The sequence below is a fragment of the Podarcis filfolensis genome, assembly GCF_964270895.1.
Source record: "Podarcis filfolensis genome assembly, chromosome: 4".
NCBI lineage: Eukaryota > Metazoa > Chordata > Lepidosauria > Squamata > Lacertidae > Podarcis > Podarcis filfolensis.
Window position 1 is genome coordinate 41,739,063 of NC_139607.1, and position 18,466 is coordinate 41,757,528.

The 18,466-nt window shown below is 40.0% G+C and overlaps 1 protein-coding gene across 4 annotated transcripts in view; it reads right to left on the reverse strand.

Annotated features, from left to right (window-relative positions):
* Window positions 1–18,466, reverse strand: part of LOC310762005 (uncharacterized protein) — a 352,306-nt gene that overhangs the window by 194,963 nt on the left and 138,877 nt on the right. For all 4 annotated transcript variants that reach the window (XR_014547773.1, XM_083612453.1, XM_083612455.1 and 1 more), the window contains one exon: window positions 4,969–4,992. Coding sequence is in view for 3 of the 4 variants with exons in the window: in XM_083612453.1 (XP_083468579.1) it covers window positions 4,969–4,992 (24 nt within the window). In the remaining variant the exon portion in view is untranslated. The remainder of the gene's footprint in view (window positions 1–4,968; window positions 4,993–18,466) is intronic.

An 18,466-nucleotide genomic window follows, 5' to 3' on the forward strand; every position in this document is an offset into this window, starting at 1 on the left:
CAGGACACCCAGTCTTCCCATCTGGGTGCATTTTGTCTCCGCACTCCTTTGTGCTTCTCCTATAATTGCTCTTCTATAAAACAGACCTATCCATTCTATGCAGCCGTCTTACAGAGGGAAGCGATGTGATCTACTCCCAGCATAACTTTGTTTTATGGCCTTATTTTGCTTCATAGGTGGCTTTTGCCTCTTTGTTATCTACTTTCAGAAGGCAATTTTCTCCATTGATTTGAAATATTGTACTATGTAGCATTACTTGAAGCTTTCTCTCTCTCTCTCTCTCTCTCTCTCTCTCTCTGGAGGAATATTTTAAAAATATAGCATACTATACACATTAAGATCACATGGGGAAGAACTGTGCTTCATTTTTTATAGCAGTATATTGAACTTGATCACATGAGAATCCACATTTTGGCTTGGGAAGGCATTCCATAGCTTTTCAAATATCTTTTTGTTCATAAACTATCTCTCCAGTTTACCATACTTGGACCTGTTTTCAACAAATGCTTAGAAAGTAAATTAGATTATGTTTGGACGTACGAAAATAATTAAGTTAATTTGAGACTGTGCATTATAAAGGAAAGAATAGATATAGTAAATGAAAATATTTGGAAGCCTTTTTTTAGCTAATTCACAGTAATGTTTTTGTTCTTTTTTGTGAGTTTGTAAATATGATATGGCATTTACATATATGAAATGTATAGTATTATGTGTGTTTTGTGTTTTTTCCTTCTCTTTTTTCTCTTTTTATTTTCTTTCTTCTTTATTTTCTCGCTTTGTGTCTGTATTAAATGTCGTTGCATTTTGATATTTTTAGAATTCAAATTAATAAAGATTTAATAATAATAAAGGAAAGTAAATTAGGAATTTCCTCACTGTTCCCTGCCACAAACTCCATACATTCATAGGTAAAAAGGTAAAGGGACCCCTGACCATTAGGTCCAGTTGTGACCGACCCTGGGGTTGCGGCGCTCATCTCGCTTTATTGACCGAGGGAGCCGGCATACAGCTTCCAGGTCATGTGGCCAGCATGACTAAGCCGCTTCTGGTGAACCAGAGCAGCACACGGAAACACCATTTACCTTCCCGCCGGAGCGGTACCTATTTATCTACTTGCACTTTGACGTGCTTTTGAACTGCTAGGTTGGCAGGAGCAGGGACCAAGCAATGGGAGCTCACCCCATCACGGGGATTCAAACCGCCAACCTTCTGATCGGCAAGTCCTAGGCTCTGTGGTTTAACCCACAGCGCCACCTGCGTCCCACCCCCATACATTCATAAGGTACTCTAAATATAGAGACTGCCCAGGTTGTATATGCTTGTAGACACACACTTTCTCTTTCTATGACTGGCCTATCCTTAACTGGAAGTTACATTCTGGGGCACGCGCAAGAGGGTCATTTCTTCCTGGGGGCAAATTTTAATTTGCTTAGAAGTTAATCTGCACATGTGAACCAAAATGTGTGAGTAATCTAAGTTTAAAAGTTCAGTTGTCATCATAGTAAAGGTCCCTTAAGGTACCCACCCTGGCAGGGACAAAATGGCCTCAGAGCACTGAGTGACATTTCCATCGCTTGCAGCAACTCATACTTAAAGGAGTATTAGAAAGAAATGTCAGCTGTTTGTCATTTTTTACATCTTTAAAGAAGTCCATTTTTTTGGTTTTTGTGTAAGAATGCTAGCTATACCGATGAAGAGATTCAAATGAAAATATTATAGATTTTTGGTTTAAAAAAGATTGCAAGATGATCCCAGTGCTTACCAGGGGCAGGGTGCATACTTTTGATTGTCCTTTTTATTTGTCCTGAACATACATCACAGCCAGCCTGAGGCTAGAAGCAGATGGTATATGATTATCTTAACAGAGTCAAAAGAGTTATGGGAGAGGCATGTTAGCAGCTGAACAGTCCCCAGAATTGTAGGCAATGTCTGTGCTTTGTTTCCTATTTATCGGTGGAGTGTGATCATTTCAAATGGCAGAGTATTAATTTACTAATTAGAGATAGTCACACTAGAAGATGCTACAGCAGTACATGTTATCTCATACACCAAGATTTACATTTGTCCTTCATGGGATCTCAAGGACAGTAGCTCTGACAATGGAATACAATACAAAAAACAACAACAACCCCAAAACTGTATACATTGACAAAAATAAATTGCATACATTGAAAAATTGTTATTAGATGGCATTTTTAGGTGGCCACTAGCCTAGGGGTTCCCAAAGAACATGTATATAAAAATGCAATAGGAAATCATATAGTATTGAGCACAAGGCATTACAATTGCTACAGTAAGTAGGAAAACCATTAAGTGGTCCCTCAAGCGCCCCTCCCCAGCAACTTTCCAGTGGTCTGTGGGGGAAAGAGTGCAGAAATTACTGCATTAGCCAATGATATAGGCATAAGAACGATTTCTCTGTTTTATTTTATTATTTATTTTATTTCATAAAAATTATATACCACTGGATTGTTAAGAAACAAAAACCCTCAAACCATCTATGTATGGTTCTGTGTGTCTATCAATGGTTTGGGGAACAGTCTGGGTGATATCCACAGGTTCCTTCCAGGCCTGTGAACCTACCTTATCCAGGGAGGTTTAGCATCTAGTAGAAAAGGCTACCAAACCAGTTCTTTTGTTGAGGTAATGGCCTTAGCCAACCAGTGAAGTATAGCCATTTGCATGTACTAAGAGGCTGGAAACAATTACAGTTTTGGGTTCAGGTATTTTGTGCTCATTTACCTGCTTTCTTGATGGGCCAGCAGTTTATAGTAAAGTAAAACACATACTGTTTTTGTTGGGGTTGCCCAAAGGATGGGGAAATGAGACAACCTTAAAATATCCTGTTTCAGCCCCCCCCCCCAAATAGTAATTATAAATTCATTGAACTGTTGGTATCACTGACCAAATCTTTGGACAATTTGGAATATAGCTCTGATGAGCTGGAATTTTCTACTAGGTAGTGCATTGCTTTTCTGGGAAACAGCAATGGCCATAGGCCAGCCATAATTAAGAATGTAATAGTGCAAATGGATGCATGTCTACTCAGAAGTAAAACCCACTGAATTCAACAGTGAGCTTGTAGAGGGCTGCAGTACGTGTTCTATCTATTTCCATAGGAAGAACTTAAAGTCAGGATTACAGGGCAATCTGAGACATGTCTACTCAGAAGTAAGTCCACTGAGCTTAGTGTGACTTACTCCAAGATAAGTGGGTATAGGATTGTAGCCTTAAGTGTTCTCAAAGGGGATGTCACAGTCCACAACCATCATTGCATCATGCCCATTTGTTGTTGTTTAGTCGTTTAGTCGTATCTGACTCTTCGTGACCCCATGGACCAGAGCACTTATCTGGAAACATCAGTCAGTCTTCCAATATATGTTTGGGTGGATGGAAGAGTTCAGGCATTTTACAGTTATCAAACCGATGAGAAGAGTTATGTGTTTGTTTGCACACAGAATTATTTATATTTTAAAATATAACCTAATTTGTATCCTGCTGTGCTTTCCCAAGGGGGAAATTCAGTGGATGGCAATATAATAAACAAAAGTTACATATGGTAAAAATATAATAACACTTATACAACTCCTAAAATACAGCATGAAAAATAAATGAACTAGAAAAGTCCCTCAAAGCATAAAGAATCCATTATTAATATATTGCAGTTAAGATCTTAATAAATAGGAAGCACTGCAGATGCAAAGATCTTGTGATGAGATGAGAGCTGGAAAGGAAACGATGCTCATATCATCTGATCTTTATCCTGCATAGCAAATACCAACTGCCCTTTTTGCAAGTGCCTATCTAGCCTCTCACTGCTCTTAAGAGTTCAAAAAACTTCCTAATGCTTAATCCAAGGAATCTTCTTGTTTGCCAGGGCATTCTGAACTTCCATGCTCTTTTGATGGGTTAACTAAGCCATGTTTAAAGAGCAACCATCACAGAGAGACATACATATAATTTCAAAATCCTTCAATTCAAAACACACACACACAAATAGACACAAAAAGGAACCTGCTGTTATGTGATGGAGTACCATTTATGGGAAGAGTGAGGCAGCTGACATGTGAGTACTCTCCAGGAACAACTCTGACCAGTTCATTAGTCCTGCATGTTAAGTTATTGTTATTAAACATAGTTAAATGGGACTCTGTGATAAGTATGTGTAGAAGCTGTCATGTATTTTAATCTGGTTTTAGTTTATGTCTAATTTTATTTTATTTTAAGCTTTAACTGATAATTTCATAGTTTATGCTTTTTGTAAACTCCTTTGAGGCTGTATGACAATCGGGCAGTATATAAATGTTGTGAAATAAAATAAATATTTTGCCACAGGACACATTGTGACATCGGACATTTTGGAGGAGGGAGGAGTTAGAGTTACTGCCACCATTAATAATGACAACTGTACAGTTAGCATCAAATCTACTCTGATCCTGAATAATCCATCTGAACTGTCCTCAAAGTTTCTTCTGTTTGATTTAAAAGAAGATTGACGTGAACTTCCACAACTTTTCAGGTGGAGTCTGTCCGATTTCCCAGGCTCACCTCTAAGCCAAATCACTCTTCTTCGTCACCTCATATCAAAGGCTTATAAAAGTTGTGGTTGGGGCTCCTTTTGAAGCAAAGCTGAAAGCCACCTGACCTTTTAATGTTCAAATCTGCTCTAGCTTAACACCATCAAAGAAAACCTTAAAGGGGAAAGGAAACCACAGATCCCACTCATTATAGTGAGGCGTTTTGATGCTTACCGTACAGAAGCCTTCGAAGGGGAAACGCACTATAAACATGTCTTGGGGTTCATTAAGGTTAATGGGGAGAGACATGGGAGAGACATGATTTCTGAAAGCCTCCTAATTAAATTGATTGCTGTGGCTTTTCCCCAAGGGCCAATACTCCGGCTGTAAAATGCATGTATAAACGAAGCCCCTTGACTAACAGTGAAATCAATAAGTATGTCATACTCACTTACTCTTGTGTCCAGCTTGCGCTCTGTGACAGATCGTGGTGAAGACATGCAAGAAAAAGAGAGTATTCTGATGAGCATTAGATATGCTTGTTGTGTAAGAAGGCATCACATGCTCCAAATCTAGTTCAGTTTGTGATCCACTGAGGGAACCTGGCCCACCAGCCATGTACTCTGACCTACTAGGTGCTTGACTTCCCTTCCACACAGAGACACCTTACCTCCTACTTTAGATTTTTACAGTCCAAAACAGGCAGAAAATACAGGGCTTTCAAGTTTCTGCTGTGCCACCATCCAAGGTGAGAGAGGTTCAACCTTCTGGGTCACAAGTTGCACTGACTTGTTCTAGTTTATTAATTATCTGTAGATTTCAGCAGCAGACCTCACATTCAATATCATGCACTGCTGTAAGGGGCTATTGATGGCCCTGGCTTTTCTCCACTCATTCCTCACCACGAAGAAAGGAACAAAAGTTTATATGGCACGTCTGTACTATGTAAAGGAGTAGTCAAACTAAGGTGGGGCATAATGACTTACATGGGCTATACAAATTCATCCATGAATTCTAGCAGGTCAAACAATACCTTGTGGTAACAAACTTTCTCTTAACTTAAATGCTGTATGATATAGCACAGTCTTTTATATGTTCCCAAACTATGGCTAATTTAACTGAATGACTTCTAAGACCTGTTATTATGAGAGAGAGCTGTAAGTTGCCCTATACCAAAAGGGATCATCTAGTCCAGTACAGTGGTACCTCAGGTTAAGTACTTAATTCGTTCCGGAGGTCCGTTCTTAACCTGAAACTGTTCTTAACCTGAAGCACCACTTTAGCTAATGGGGCCTCCTGCTGCTGCTGCACCACCAGAGCACGATTTCTGTTCTCAACCTGAAGCAAAGTTCTTAACCTGAAGCACTATTTCTGGGTTAGCGGAGTCTGTAACCTGAAGCGTATGTAACCTGAAGCATATATAACCTGAGGTATCACTGTAGTGTCCTCTCTGGCTGCTGTCCAAGGTGCTGCACAGCTAGATGTGCTCCGAAGAATTCAAATCGTGACATGCTTCAAAGCATTTGATCTAAGGAGTTTGACCCTCCCAGAAGGACAGGCCACTCTTGTAATTTTTTTTTAAGAAATAAGTTGCTTAAACTATATTGTGGGAAGCACTGGACATTTTGCTAGTTGCCAGCCATAAATGGCTCTGCCCCATCAATATGCAGACACATAAGAGTTCAAACTTCAAATGACATTATTCATCAAATCCAAACACATTACATCTTTAAGTTAGCACAATAGCAAAAGATTCTGCCCATGAGAAGCATTAATGATTGTTTAATGCCCAAGCTGCTGCATTTATTTTAGGTCTTAAAATCATTACAAGCCCTAAAAAGGGAAAGTGATTCTTTGCCATTTAGAGAAACAGTTCTTGATAAGGATTCACATTTGCTTATTAGCATACAGTGCCCTTTTTAGTTGATGCAGGCTCCCACCCCACCCCCCGCTTTACCACTGCATCAATTCTGCATTTCGTTATTGAATACATTTTGTAAAAAGTCTTTCAAGGACATTTTAGCCCTAAAGCAAGACTACCGTATATATTTGCAAAAAAGAGCAAGGCTGTTTGTGTACTTTTCACATGGTAAAGGGAACTTTTAAAATGTGGCAATGATTTGTAATCATTAGCCAAATAAATCTGAAAGTATTTTGGTTGCGGATCTCATCTCCAGCAGAAGAACCGAGTTAAAGCCCAAGTCTGTGGTTTGTGGATGTGTGAAAAAATACTGAAGGACTGGGGTGGGGGGTGGGAGGAAAAATGATTTTGTGGATAGAAGAATAATTCAGCAACAGATTAGTCACAGACATACAGGCAGAACTGTACAAACTTCATCACGAAATCTTGACAGCCTATCCCCAAAGCATCACGGTTCCATAATTCTAGACTTTGGCCTTTTTTTGAGCAGAGACTGATAAATGTGCCAATTTCGATCCTGACCTTGGATGATGAGGTCAGGCTATCAAATTCATTTTCACTTGCAGCCTGAACAAGGGCATAAGAATGGGCCATCTTCCCAGGAAGGGGTGGCAGGGGTGGTGGTGAGGGAGATAATGTATGGGCAAACATAAGAGAAGCTAAAAATGGCAGCAGAAAAAAGCTGCTGTCATCATTTGAATGTGGCTTTAAAGGGGCTTTTAGAAGGAACAACTACTGTCAGACACAGTTTTGCTCATCAAATGCCTTTCAGATTTCACTCTACATTGTTTTAGCTTAGAATAATTTTTTGTCGTTGAATGGGAAGTAAATGGACAGTAAGAGCATTTATTATGTTTTGCATGGGCTACCCACTGCACAATCAAGTCCTTTTTGCCCACCATTTTGTGGTAGAAGTCAGGGGGCACACACGTTCTCACACTTCTTTGCTGCTCAGCTTCTGAGAATTGCATGGCACACCACAAAACTACTCATAGGCCATGGCTTTTCCCAATTATTCCATTACTATCAGGATGGATATTTTTTAGTAACCTAAGTCTCCCATGCTAAAGATATTGAGATTTTGTGCAGTATAAAGGAACTGGTTGTGGCCTTTTCTTGACGTGTAATTGGTCTATGATACACAAGGACATGGAAAGGGAAATGACCTGGCTGCTTCAAAAACAAGCAGACAGTTCCATTTAGCTCAATAATGTCAAACAAGACATGGCAATTTTATAGGAAGAATCAGACAAACCTGATGTATGAATGCAGCATGTGCAAGAGGGCCTTCTTTTCACATTTTCCCCAAATACAGTTAGCTTTTATGGGCTAGCATGAGGTTGAAGGGGACTTGGCAAAATGCCTTCTAAAGGGCTCTCTCCTATGTGGGTGGGCCTGGTGGCAGCAGCCGTGTTGATCTGGTCAATTCTGGTCTGCACATAGCATCATTCTGGGGCAATGGGAGAAGACGGCTTCAGGGAGACTCCAGGAAGGTTTTTTAAGCTGGCTGATAAAGGGGCAGGTTTGTAGAAAAATCTCCCTTTATCTGGTGGCAGGAAGTTGCTTAACAGGGTAAGGTAGGCTGAGCAGATGAGTCCACTTTGCTGTGGCCAGGTTTCCCTTCTGCTGGCAAGACAGGGCCCAGTTGACTGGGATGTGCCCATCACAAGGAGTAATGATCCACTAGGACTTAAAGTCGGTGTTCTAAGATATACAAATTGTCCTAACAGAAAAGGTGACGATAATGCAGCTAATCATTTGTCCCACGTAATTTGATTAATTCACTGAAGAAGCTGTAATGAAAGCTCATGTGTATTGATCGTCAGAATCTCTGAAGGTCGTTATTTATGTGTTCTAACAAAAGACCAAAGAGTCCTTGTGAAAGCTGAATAGAGCCAAACCTCAAGATACCATGGAAAAATGAGCTTCCATTAACTGCTGAAATATCAGCTGGTCAAGTGTTTCCTAGGATTAAAACTAGCAGTGAACTTGAGAGAGGTACAACCTATAGTCAAGAGAAGGGATGCATGAAAAGTGCCATTATTTGTGTGTCTTATATCAAAATGCTTTGAAGGAGAAGGAAGCAGGCTGCCACGTATAGAGTACATGCATGGTTCTCTAACAATAATGTAAGAGAGCTTTAGGTCATTGTTAAAGTAACATGTGTGTATGTGTGTATCATAGTGCTCCATCTAGTTTCATCTAGATAAAAAGCTTTCTGCAGAAATTAGTCACCGATATAGCAAACTCATTTTGTAATGCATTGCAGCTGAAAGCTGAAACCTGGATCTGCCCCATGATCCCAAATTTGACCAAAAGAGATCTTATAGGATCTTTCTGTTTTCTTTCATTTCCAGCCCTTTTCATGCATTTAGCACTGAAAGAGCTCCCCAGTTCTAAAACCACTGTTGTTGGGCTACTGTGGCAAGGTAAGATGGGGAAGCCTACACACAAATACTTCTTCACATGGAGGTTTCCCCATCTTCTGGGACCCTGGGCAACCAAGGTTCCACAATCTTGGGAGTTCTCTGTGTGAAGAGGTAAATGTGATGCACCACAGCTCAGTGTAGAGCATCTGCTTTGCATGAAGAAAATACGAGAATCAATTCCTGACATCACTAGGTAGGGCTGGGAGCGACCCACCTGGAACCCCGGAGAGCTACTGCCAAGCAGTATAGACAATAATGAGCTCGATGGACCAATGGCATGACTCAGTATGTTGTATTCTATGAGAAAACAATATGGCAGCCACTGTTGGCCCATTTCCAAGGAGCTAAGACCAGCCAAGCTACCACTTGAAGTGGGGGCAAAGCTTTTACTAGAAAGCCCTCTGCCACCTCATATTGGCAGGTCATAACAATGTAGAAATACATTAAAAGCAGTTTGAAACAAATTATAGTCAGATTTGTTGGTCTGAAATAGAGATGCAAAGCCCCCCCCCAAAAAAAATAGACATGGAAAAATGGGGGTGGGGTGGGAAATGGGGGCATGTTCCCCTGTTTTGCTAGCATTTTGCCTGGCCTTTACATCTCTAGTCCTTCTAAATCTATCTCGGTATCTATTTTAATATCTCTATCTCGAGTGACAAAGAATGAACGGTCCCATGAAAGTGGTGGTTTTAGTGGAGCTATTTGGCCTAGATTTAGTTCTACGCAGCTTTTCTAGTGCTTCAGTTTCTGAAGGGCAGCTATGCTTCAGCAGAAAACAGTCCTATAACATCTTAGTGGCTAATACACTTAACTGTGGCATTTATGGGGTCGAACTCTTCAACTGGCTGTGTTCCTATATGTCAGGACTTGTTGCCAGCCCTGCTTAGCTGCACCTGTGTTGGAATCAAATCTGATCCAACAAAGCTGGAGCAGCTGCACTCTGCCTGGATTCCAAGCAAGGCTTGGATTAGCCCTATGGAGAGAAACAGTAGCTGATGCTGCCAATGGATTGAGTTTGGGTTTTGTACAGTGTTCTAGTCTATAACCTTTGGACTGATTTTCTGGATTTGGCCCTTGCTAGCTTCATTTGAGTTAGAGGCATTCAAGTGGTTTGAATTCTTGGATCTGAACTTTAGCCTGGGCCATGTGGGTTGTATGGGGACTTGATCCACATAAAGTGCATTAGCTTTATGCGGGAAAGGGTGTATGGTAAGGGAAAGGTAAATAACTTGTATCCATATTACAAAGAACAGCAAAACACATATTCTTGACTCCTTATCAGCTTTTTCTTCTCTTTGTGAAAAGATGCTATTAAAAAACTGCTTTTGATGAACCACTTTGAGAGGTGTGGTTTTTAAACAATTAAGTGGTATATAAATTTTATGAAATAAATAACAGTGGGAACTATTTTACACTAAGCAACATTGCATACTTTCATTTCATTTCATTTCATTTCATTTACTTCATAATTTATATACTGCTTAACACCATAGTTTGTGAGTGGTGTATAATAAGGTTGCAAAACAAGTGTGAAAGATAAAATCAGTGAAAATTAACCATAACATTAGCTTACTCAAAATCTGGTGTGAACTGGAAGGGAGTTCCACAAAGCTGGAAGGCACGAAGGTCCAGAATGCTGATGAATGTGAGCCATGGAACACCATTCACAGGGACTCCCTCAAAGACCTCAGTGGTCAGACATGGATATAAGGCACAAGGTGTTCCTTAAGGTACACTGACTGCCAGTTGTTAAGAGCCTTGTAAATTAATACAATAACCATGCACATGGCCTGGTAGCATTTGGGTAGCTAATGCAAGGTTTTAAGAACCAGGGTTATGTGCTATTGGTTGCTTATCTTCACCACCAGTCTAGCTGCAGCATTTTGACCCAGCAGGTACCTCTGAACCAGGCCCAACAGTAGCCCCACATAAAGTGCATTGTAAGAACTGATTCTTACCAGTTCATGAATCCCGTAGTTAGTGTACCTGTAGCAGCAGGCAAAAGGCAGTCCTAGCCACTGAGGCTACCTGAACCTCCAGCAGCGAAGATGGACCCATGAACACCCCAAACCTGGCCTAATGCTCAGAAAGGGCTGAACTAATTTGCGGGGGTGTGGGGGAGGGGGCGACACACAGCAGAACAGAAAACTATTTTAATTTTACATTTACAGATAAGGCTGGATGCATGTTTAAAGAAGCTTGGTAAAGGAGGATCCATTGCATCAAATTTTTGCATCATTGCAATGATGCCATCAGACCTGTATTCATACTGAGCTCCTCCTATACTGGTGCAATTTGTTTGGAAGAGTGTCTCTAAATCACATCGACTATACAGTAATTGTTGTTTACATGGTTGCAGCAGGGTGCTTTGAGCTGCTGGGCTCATGCAGATTACAATGGCAAGGTCTGCCATTTCACACACATTTTTACACAAACCATGCGTTTGGCAGGTCTGCATCATGTCAAGGTACATGCATGGGGAATGATCATCAAATACTATTGTTTTGAGGCTGGGAGTTAGGAAGAAATTCTTAATAGGGCAGATGGACTGCTGGTCTAGCACATTCTTTGATAAATAAACTATGGCTGGTATGTTGCCATGGGAACTAATTGCTACATCATTTTGGGGGGATGACCAGGAAATAGTTGAGAGACTCTTCTGAAAGACAAGAGCCATTCTGGAATTGGGGCAGACATACTTCTCCAGTCCCAGCTGGGATGCCTTTTTTTTCAGCTGGTACTGAAATTTAATTCAAACTTTTGTATGCATTCAACTTAATTGAAAATGAAACAGATGAGGAAGAACTATAAGTTGTGACAGTAATGGCTTCAAATTATTTTGCTGTTAGAATGCATAGGCACTTCCCAACTTTTTAAAATACACTAGACTCCTAATGTTTCCATTTTGCAAACTATAATGTTTTCCAAGTAATCAATTTGCAAGTTTTAAATGAGCTTAAATACATCTGTACCTACATTTTTGTACGTTGAACGCCACTGCAAAGTGGCTGTGTTGCTGAGAATGATGAAAATAAAACGTTTTTTTTTAAAAAAGATGTGGCAGATTTCCATTTCAGTGTCAGATCTGCAGTCTGAGTGGGTGGAATGTACTTCCCTCAGCTACAGAACTTATATGAGGAAAAATCTTCCAAGCATAAATGGAATATCTGCCAGACTTCCAACAGCAACAACAACAACAGAGGTGTGATGCCAGAGATCGAGAGGTTGCGTTAGTTAGAGGGCTGCTGCTACTGGTACAGGAATAGCTAGGAGCTGCTAGGATGGGGAAGCACTGTTGGGCAGTTGTAGCAGCCACAATGAATCAGGAGTGCTTGCGAGCACTTAAGGAACTGATGGGGGTTACTCTGGGCCCCTACAAGTGGGTAAGACCCCTTCCTCCTTGCCACTTGCCTGCTCACTACTATATGAGAGGTGGGGAGATGTTTTCAGCCTGAGAGATGCATCCCTCATGGAAAACCTTCCAGGGGGAGCATCTGCAACCACCATTCATCAGCATAGAATAATAGAGTTGGACTAGATCTTGGAGGTCCTCCCTTCCAAGCCCCTGCTCAATGCAGGACCTGCAATACAGGATGAAACTAAAGTGGTATGATGCAGCTTTAAATGTACAGTGCCTTGGAGAAGGTGGTAGTGTGTTTTGGGGCTGGGTGGTTGTGGGGGAAGGAGTACTGTTGGGTGGCAAGTCAACCCCTTTCTAGACCCATTGGTTTGCTCACGGACCTTTGTGACTTTGCCCAGTTTGGGGTGGGGTGCCCCAAGCCAATCTGAGGAGGATTTGCTCCTTGAGATCCAACGTCTCCTTTGCAATGCAAAATGTTCTTTCCAGAGCGATGGTTTCTTTCTTTCTTTCTTGGCTGTACAAAGCCTTGCACCATGGTGGCTATCTCTGCTGGGAGCCCAAAACATTTAAATTGCCAGAAGGTGACAAATTGAAATTGCAGAGTTTTGAGAAACTAAAAGATAAAGTGCGAGACTGGCTTCATTATTTTCAGATAATGGAGGCTTATAATTTGGACAAGAAAATTGGCTTCCAGGTGGAAAAATCCAAACTAGAAACAGAACTGTTAGAACCCAAAACTAAGATATTATCAAGAATGTATAACTTGCTGTTGAAATGGAATACTCAGGATGAAACGGTTAAATCCGCTATGATTAAATGGGCACAAGATGTTGGACATAACATTATGTTTGCTGACTGGGAACAGTTGTGGACCACAGGTATGAAATTTACGGCATGCAATGCCTTAAGAGAAAATATTATGAAAATGATATATAGGTGGTACATGACCCCAGTCAAGCTTGCAAAAATTTACCATTTGCCCGATAATAAATGTTGGAAATGTAAAGAAAATGAAAGTACATTTTTTCACCTTTGGTGGACGTGCCCTAGGATTAAGGCTTTCTGGGAAATTATTTATAATGAATTGAAAAAGGTATTTAAATATACCTTCGTGAAGAAACCAGAGGCCTTTCTCTTGGGCATGGTCGGCCAATTGGTGTTAAAAAAGGATAGAACTTTCTTTATGTATGCTACAACAGCAGCAAGAATACTCATCGCAAAGTATTGGAAGACGCAAGATCTACCCACTCTGGAAGAATGGCAGACGAAGTTGATTGACTTTATGGGATTGGCAGAAATGACTGGCAGAATCCGTGACCAGGGAGAAGAGTCGGCAGAAGAAGAATGGAAGAAATTCAAGGATTATTTACAAAAACACTGCAATATTAATGAATGTTGAGTGATGTTGGATTGAAATTAAGTGGTTTCTAGCTGTAATGGTACAAAAGAATATGAAAAAATGGCTCTTTTTTCTTTGTATATAAGTAAAAGTTTAAGCTACAATAATTTAAGAAGATGGATAGAAAATAAGGGTTTTTTTAGCTGTAATGCTATGAGATAAGGATTTGCTGGATAAACAATTTGAACTGGAATACAAGAAGGGGAGGCATGAGGAGGTCAGGGAAATATGTTATTGAAAAATAAGTTATGAACTTTATGTGTTTTTATTATTTTTTCTTTTTAATTTTTTTCTTTGTTTGTATAAAATGGAAAATTCTAATAAATATCATATATATATATATATATATATATATATATATATATATATATATATATAAAACATTTAAATTGCCACCGCATTAGGAGGACACAGGAAGCGATTGGTTCTGCCAGTGAGCATTCCTCCAAGATTACATTGATTTGCCTCTTTATGTGGTGTCTGAAAAGGAAAGTGCTCAAGGAAATGCCGCAAAGCTTCTGTTTACAAAAACAAATCTTGTGACAGCTAAAAGCTTTGAAACAGTTTTAATTATCCGTTAGAGGGCAGAATGTATAATTAAATGGTAATAAGCATACAGATAGAAACATAGTGCCCAGTTTGAACAGATTCATATTCCTTCAAGTGACCTTGAAAGGCAACAGAAGGCTGCTGGCGTTGAAGTTTGTGTCCATAGGAAAACCCACTCTAATGTTTAATACAGTTGCCACAAATTTCAAATCAAGGCAGCATCTTTTGTAAGAAAAATAAATAAATTTAAAAATGGATGAACTGTCTGATTAGCGGGAAAATTAGCTGGTAGAATTGATTTCTCTTCTTCAGCCCTCTCCCCCTTCCCTCTGGGTTTCCTGTATTATTAGCACTTTACAAATAAGACAGATAATTTGCGTGACTTCAAAATCACTGAGCAGAATGAGATTCTTTTCTCTAGCTTTACGTGGTTGGTTTTTTTTTTTTTAAATATACTTGCATCAGCTTAGCCTGTTTGGTGAATATAAAAAGCTTTCAGTTATGCTTTATTCACATCTTCATTATAAATTCTAAATGGATGCCCTTATGATCAAGGTACAAATACTGGGTCTTGGAGTGTGCTAATTTCTCAAATGCCTTTGTGATCTTGGATTAGATGCTCAAAACTGGATCGTCAAAAGAACAAATCAACCCTTAGTCCTTAATGAGCCCACCACCACCACTCACTCAATGCAGAAAAAAAGCTAAAAGCCAGTGTTTTAAGGCTGAGCCACATGTTAGAGATTTGCTATTTTGTGTTATACAACAGAGTGAAACCTCACCGTTTCGTTGAGTATGTGGAAACTGTTCTGGGGGTACTTGTAACAACAACAATAGCAATATATGAAATGCATTAAGGGCAAGTGAATTCTTAGGTTGTGGGGATAGGGCAGAAATTCAAATCTCACACTTTCTGAAACACTATGTGAACCTAAACACAGCTGTCCTTCAAAATTCACAGTTCTCTGAATTTTGCATTGCAGTTCTCCAGCCAGTAATGGGTACAAAAATGCAAATATGGGGGGGGGGTTTTGCATACAAATGCAGTATATCACTGAAAGTAGCATACAAAATATAATTTAGAAGGCAAAATTGCAAAGAAAAATGTGTTTAATTGGAGAAATTGGTACTGAGATTCTGATAAATTTTCATGAGATACTCAGGATTTAGTGGGAGACTTTCAGGGGGACTTCCGGGTTAGCGCCATCGCCGAATGGCAGAGTTCCTCCGACCGGAGGAACGGGCTCTGTGGAAATTGGGTCTTCCCGTCGCGGCGAAGGCGGGGACCCGCTAGAAATCCCAGGCGGAGAAGCCTGGGAACGTGGGGTTCGGCAGAGCACCAAGAGCGCCTCCCCTACTTGCGAGGAAACCCCTTTTCGGGGCTCCGGAGTGAAGTGGGGTGAGCAGTGCGGTGCTGCGAACCGATTGCTATTTCCATGGAGGAAAGCCGCACAGCCATCGCCGGAGAGCGCTGATTTTTTCCTGATGACAATTGGACTCTAAATCAAGTAGCTGTGAGTAAAAACGGAAAATTGGATCAAGAAACCTGTAATATTTGTGAATTAGGCAACAAAGCGGGAAGGTTTAAACAGGAAGTCCGCCTTCCGCTTTTTGTATATAGACTGAAGCAAAGACCTTGCAACCTAATAGCCTGGAAAACTGTTTTAAAGTTGGAAATTTCCTGCATCTACAACCAATAAAAACCTCCTGCATCTACAACCAATAAAACCAAAGGAGAAAAGGGGGGGAGGAATTTGACTGTTTAATCCTGCAGGAGGAGCGTAAAGCAATTTAAGTTTCCATCGTCCCAAACCTGGGGACGGGGTGTCTGGACAGAAATAGTTTGAGACGTCCATTGATTGAAAGTGGAGCACTTTGACAGATAGTCAAAGAGAGAGAGAGAGAGAGAGAGAGAGAGAGAGAGAGAGAGAGAAACAAATTAACTTCAACGCTGCTTTCTGCATTTCTGCATTTTAAAGAAACAAAGTATTTGAAAACCGAAAGTAATCTCCTTTGTTGGATACATTTTAAAGATGGATACAAATAGAAATTGTGTCCCCTAGAGGCAGCCTGTCAGTTTGTTATTGCAGCTTACTTGGAGACCTTACAGCTGCGAGATTGGGATCGTGGGACCAGCCGCTTGACCTTGAACAGAAATGTGTTGGAAGGAAGGTTTGGTGTCTGCCCTTGGCATGACAAATGCTTTGCTGGAGCAGTTGCATGAGAAAATGAACTTGATGAATGAAAAGTTGGACTTGATGAATGCTGTAGCCAGTGAATATGATTTAACAGGAAATAAGGATAAAGAAGCTATACAGCGACCAATTCAGGAATCTGGTTTGACAGGGCAAGTCCAAGGGCAGATGAGGAAGGAAGACGCTGCGACTACACCTCAAACAACACAAATGGAGAGATCCAAAGTCCTGCAGGAGCAAAAGCCACTGCATTGGAAGATTGAACTTGGAGTGTGTCTGGAAGTGTTTGGAGTCAAGGAAGCTCTTAACTCTAGTGGGACTATGAAACAGGTGGACAACTATCTTTTGGAAAACTATTTTTTGGATTACAAAGATGATGACGGGGAGTGGGACTGTGGGGAATGGGCTAGTCTGACGAAGGAAAATGGAAATTATTACCGGTTGGAATCCTCCGGAGACCCACTCCCCAAGGAGAAAGGGAAGAAACTACGAAAGAAACCAACAAAAGACAAAGAAGTGCGTAAGCACAAACAAGAACAAGAAAATCTGCAGAAGGGGCCTAGAAGAGACTTAAGGGCCTCGGACATAAGATCACCAGATTGATGGACTGGATGTAATGGTCAGAAAGGACTGACATAACCCGAGACCAGGAAGAAGGGACGTTGGATAAAAATTAGAGATATCAAGAAAAATTTCTTTTTATTTATGGAATTAGTGTAACACTAATGAAATATCAGGGAACATGCTGGAAAGGAACTAAATTGGCTTTAGTAGAAAAGATTTAAGGAGATATGTATGAATATGGTTTAAATTTTGAAATTTTAACCTTAAGATAAGGTTAAAGAAATTAAGGTAAATTGAATAACAGAATATACTAAAAGATGGAAAGGATATGTTGAATTAATAAATAAGATAGATTGTTAAGATAAATTATTCAAATTAAAATTGAGAAATATGGGAAGAATTTGCTGGAATAATGAATTAAATTAGAATACAAAAAGGGAGGTGTGAGGAGGTCCAAGAAATAAGCAAATGAAAAGATGCAATTTGAGATTTGTATTTTTCTTCTTTTTGGTTATTCTTTTTATTTTTATTTTTTTGCTGTATTTTTCTGTTTTTTTCTTTTTTTCATACTTATGTATTCATGAAACTTTGAATAAATATCATTTAAAAAAAAATAGTGGGAGACTTTCAGGTGCATACCAAAAATTTGCATTTAGTTTTGCAATTGAAACGGATTTAAAGCACTCTCTCGCCCCAGCACAATAAATCCACCAGTGTTTTGCTGTTAGGAAAGTGATAGTAAATTCATTGAAAAGTGTGAGATGAATGAAAGATTATTGAGAAAGCATATCAGCACCAGGCAATCAATTCAGGATGGATGTTCATTGTCATATAACCTCCCAGCAAACAAGCGCATCAGGATGAATGCTCAATAAAGAGGCTGCCTGGAGGAGTGTATTTCTCTTCCTTGTCTCTTAATCAGCTAATCAGGGATGGAAACAGTTTAATTCAGTCAAGGATGGTCTTCCTAAATGAAGATGTAACATTTAATAGGGTGCAATAGGTTCAAATAAACATTTAACTGCATTTTTAAGCAAGATGGATTACATGGATGATAGAGGAAGTGAAAAATTCAATTGACTTCTATTTAGTTATATATGTTTGGCTCTTAATAAAATATCTTTCACAACCAAGGCTACTGCACCTAATGATATAGAAGCAGGGTTTAATTGTGGGCAGGACTGTGTCCTGGAGTGTGCTTGGGATCAGGCACTTATTTATTTTATTTCGTAAAATCCAAACACCACTTGATAGCGGGGGGGGCGGGGAGAGAACACCCCAGAGCAGTTTATGTAAAGGCATAAATTGAGGCCATGGTACTTGGGGAAATGATTAATGCCACACACACCCCGTGCCATTGCCCTGATACAAATGCAGCCCCTGGCTGGCCTTGTCAAGAAAAAAATGCATTTAACATACAACCACACACCTACAATATTACATCAACTTTACCTGCAAGAAAAAGTCATGTTCAGTGGGAATTTGTGAAAATGGAGTGTCCATCTTGCGAGAGCTGAAGCACTTTCGATTA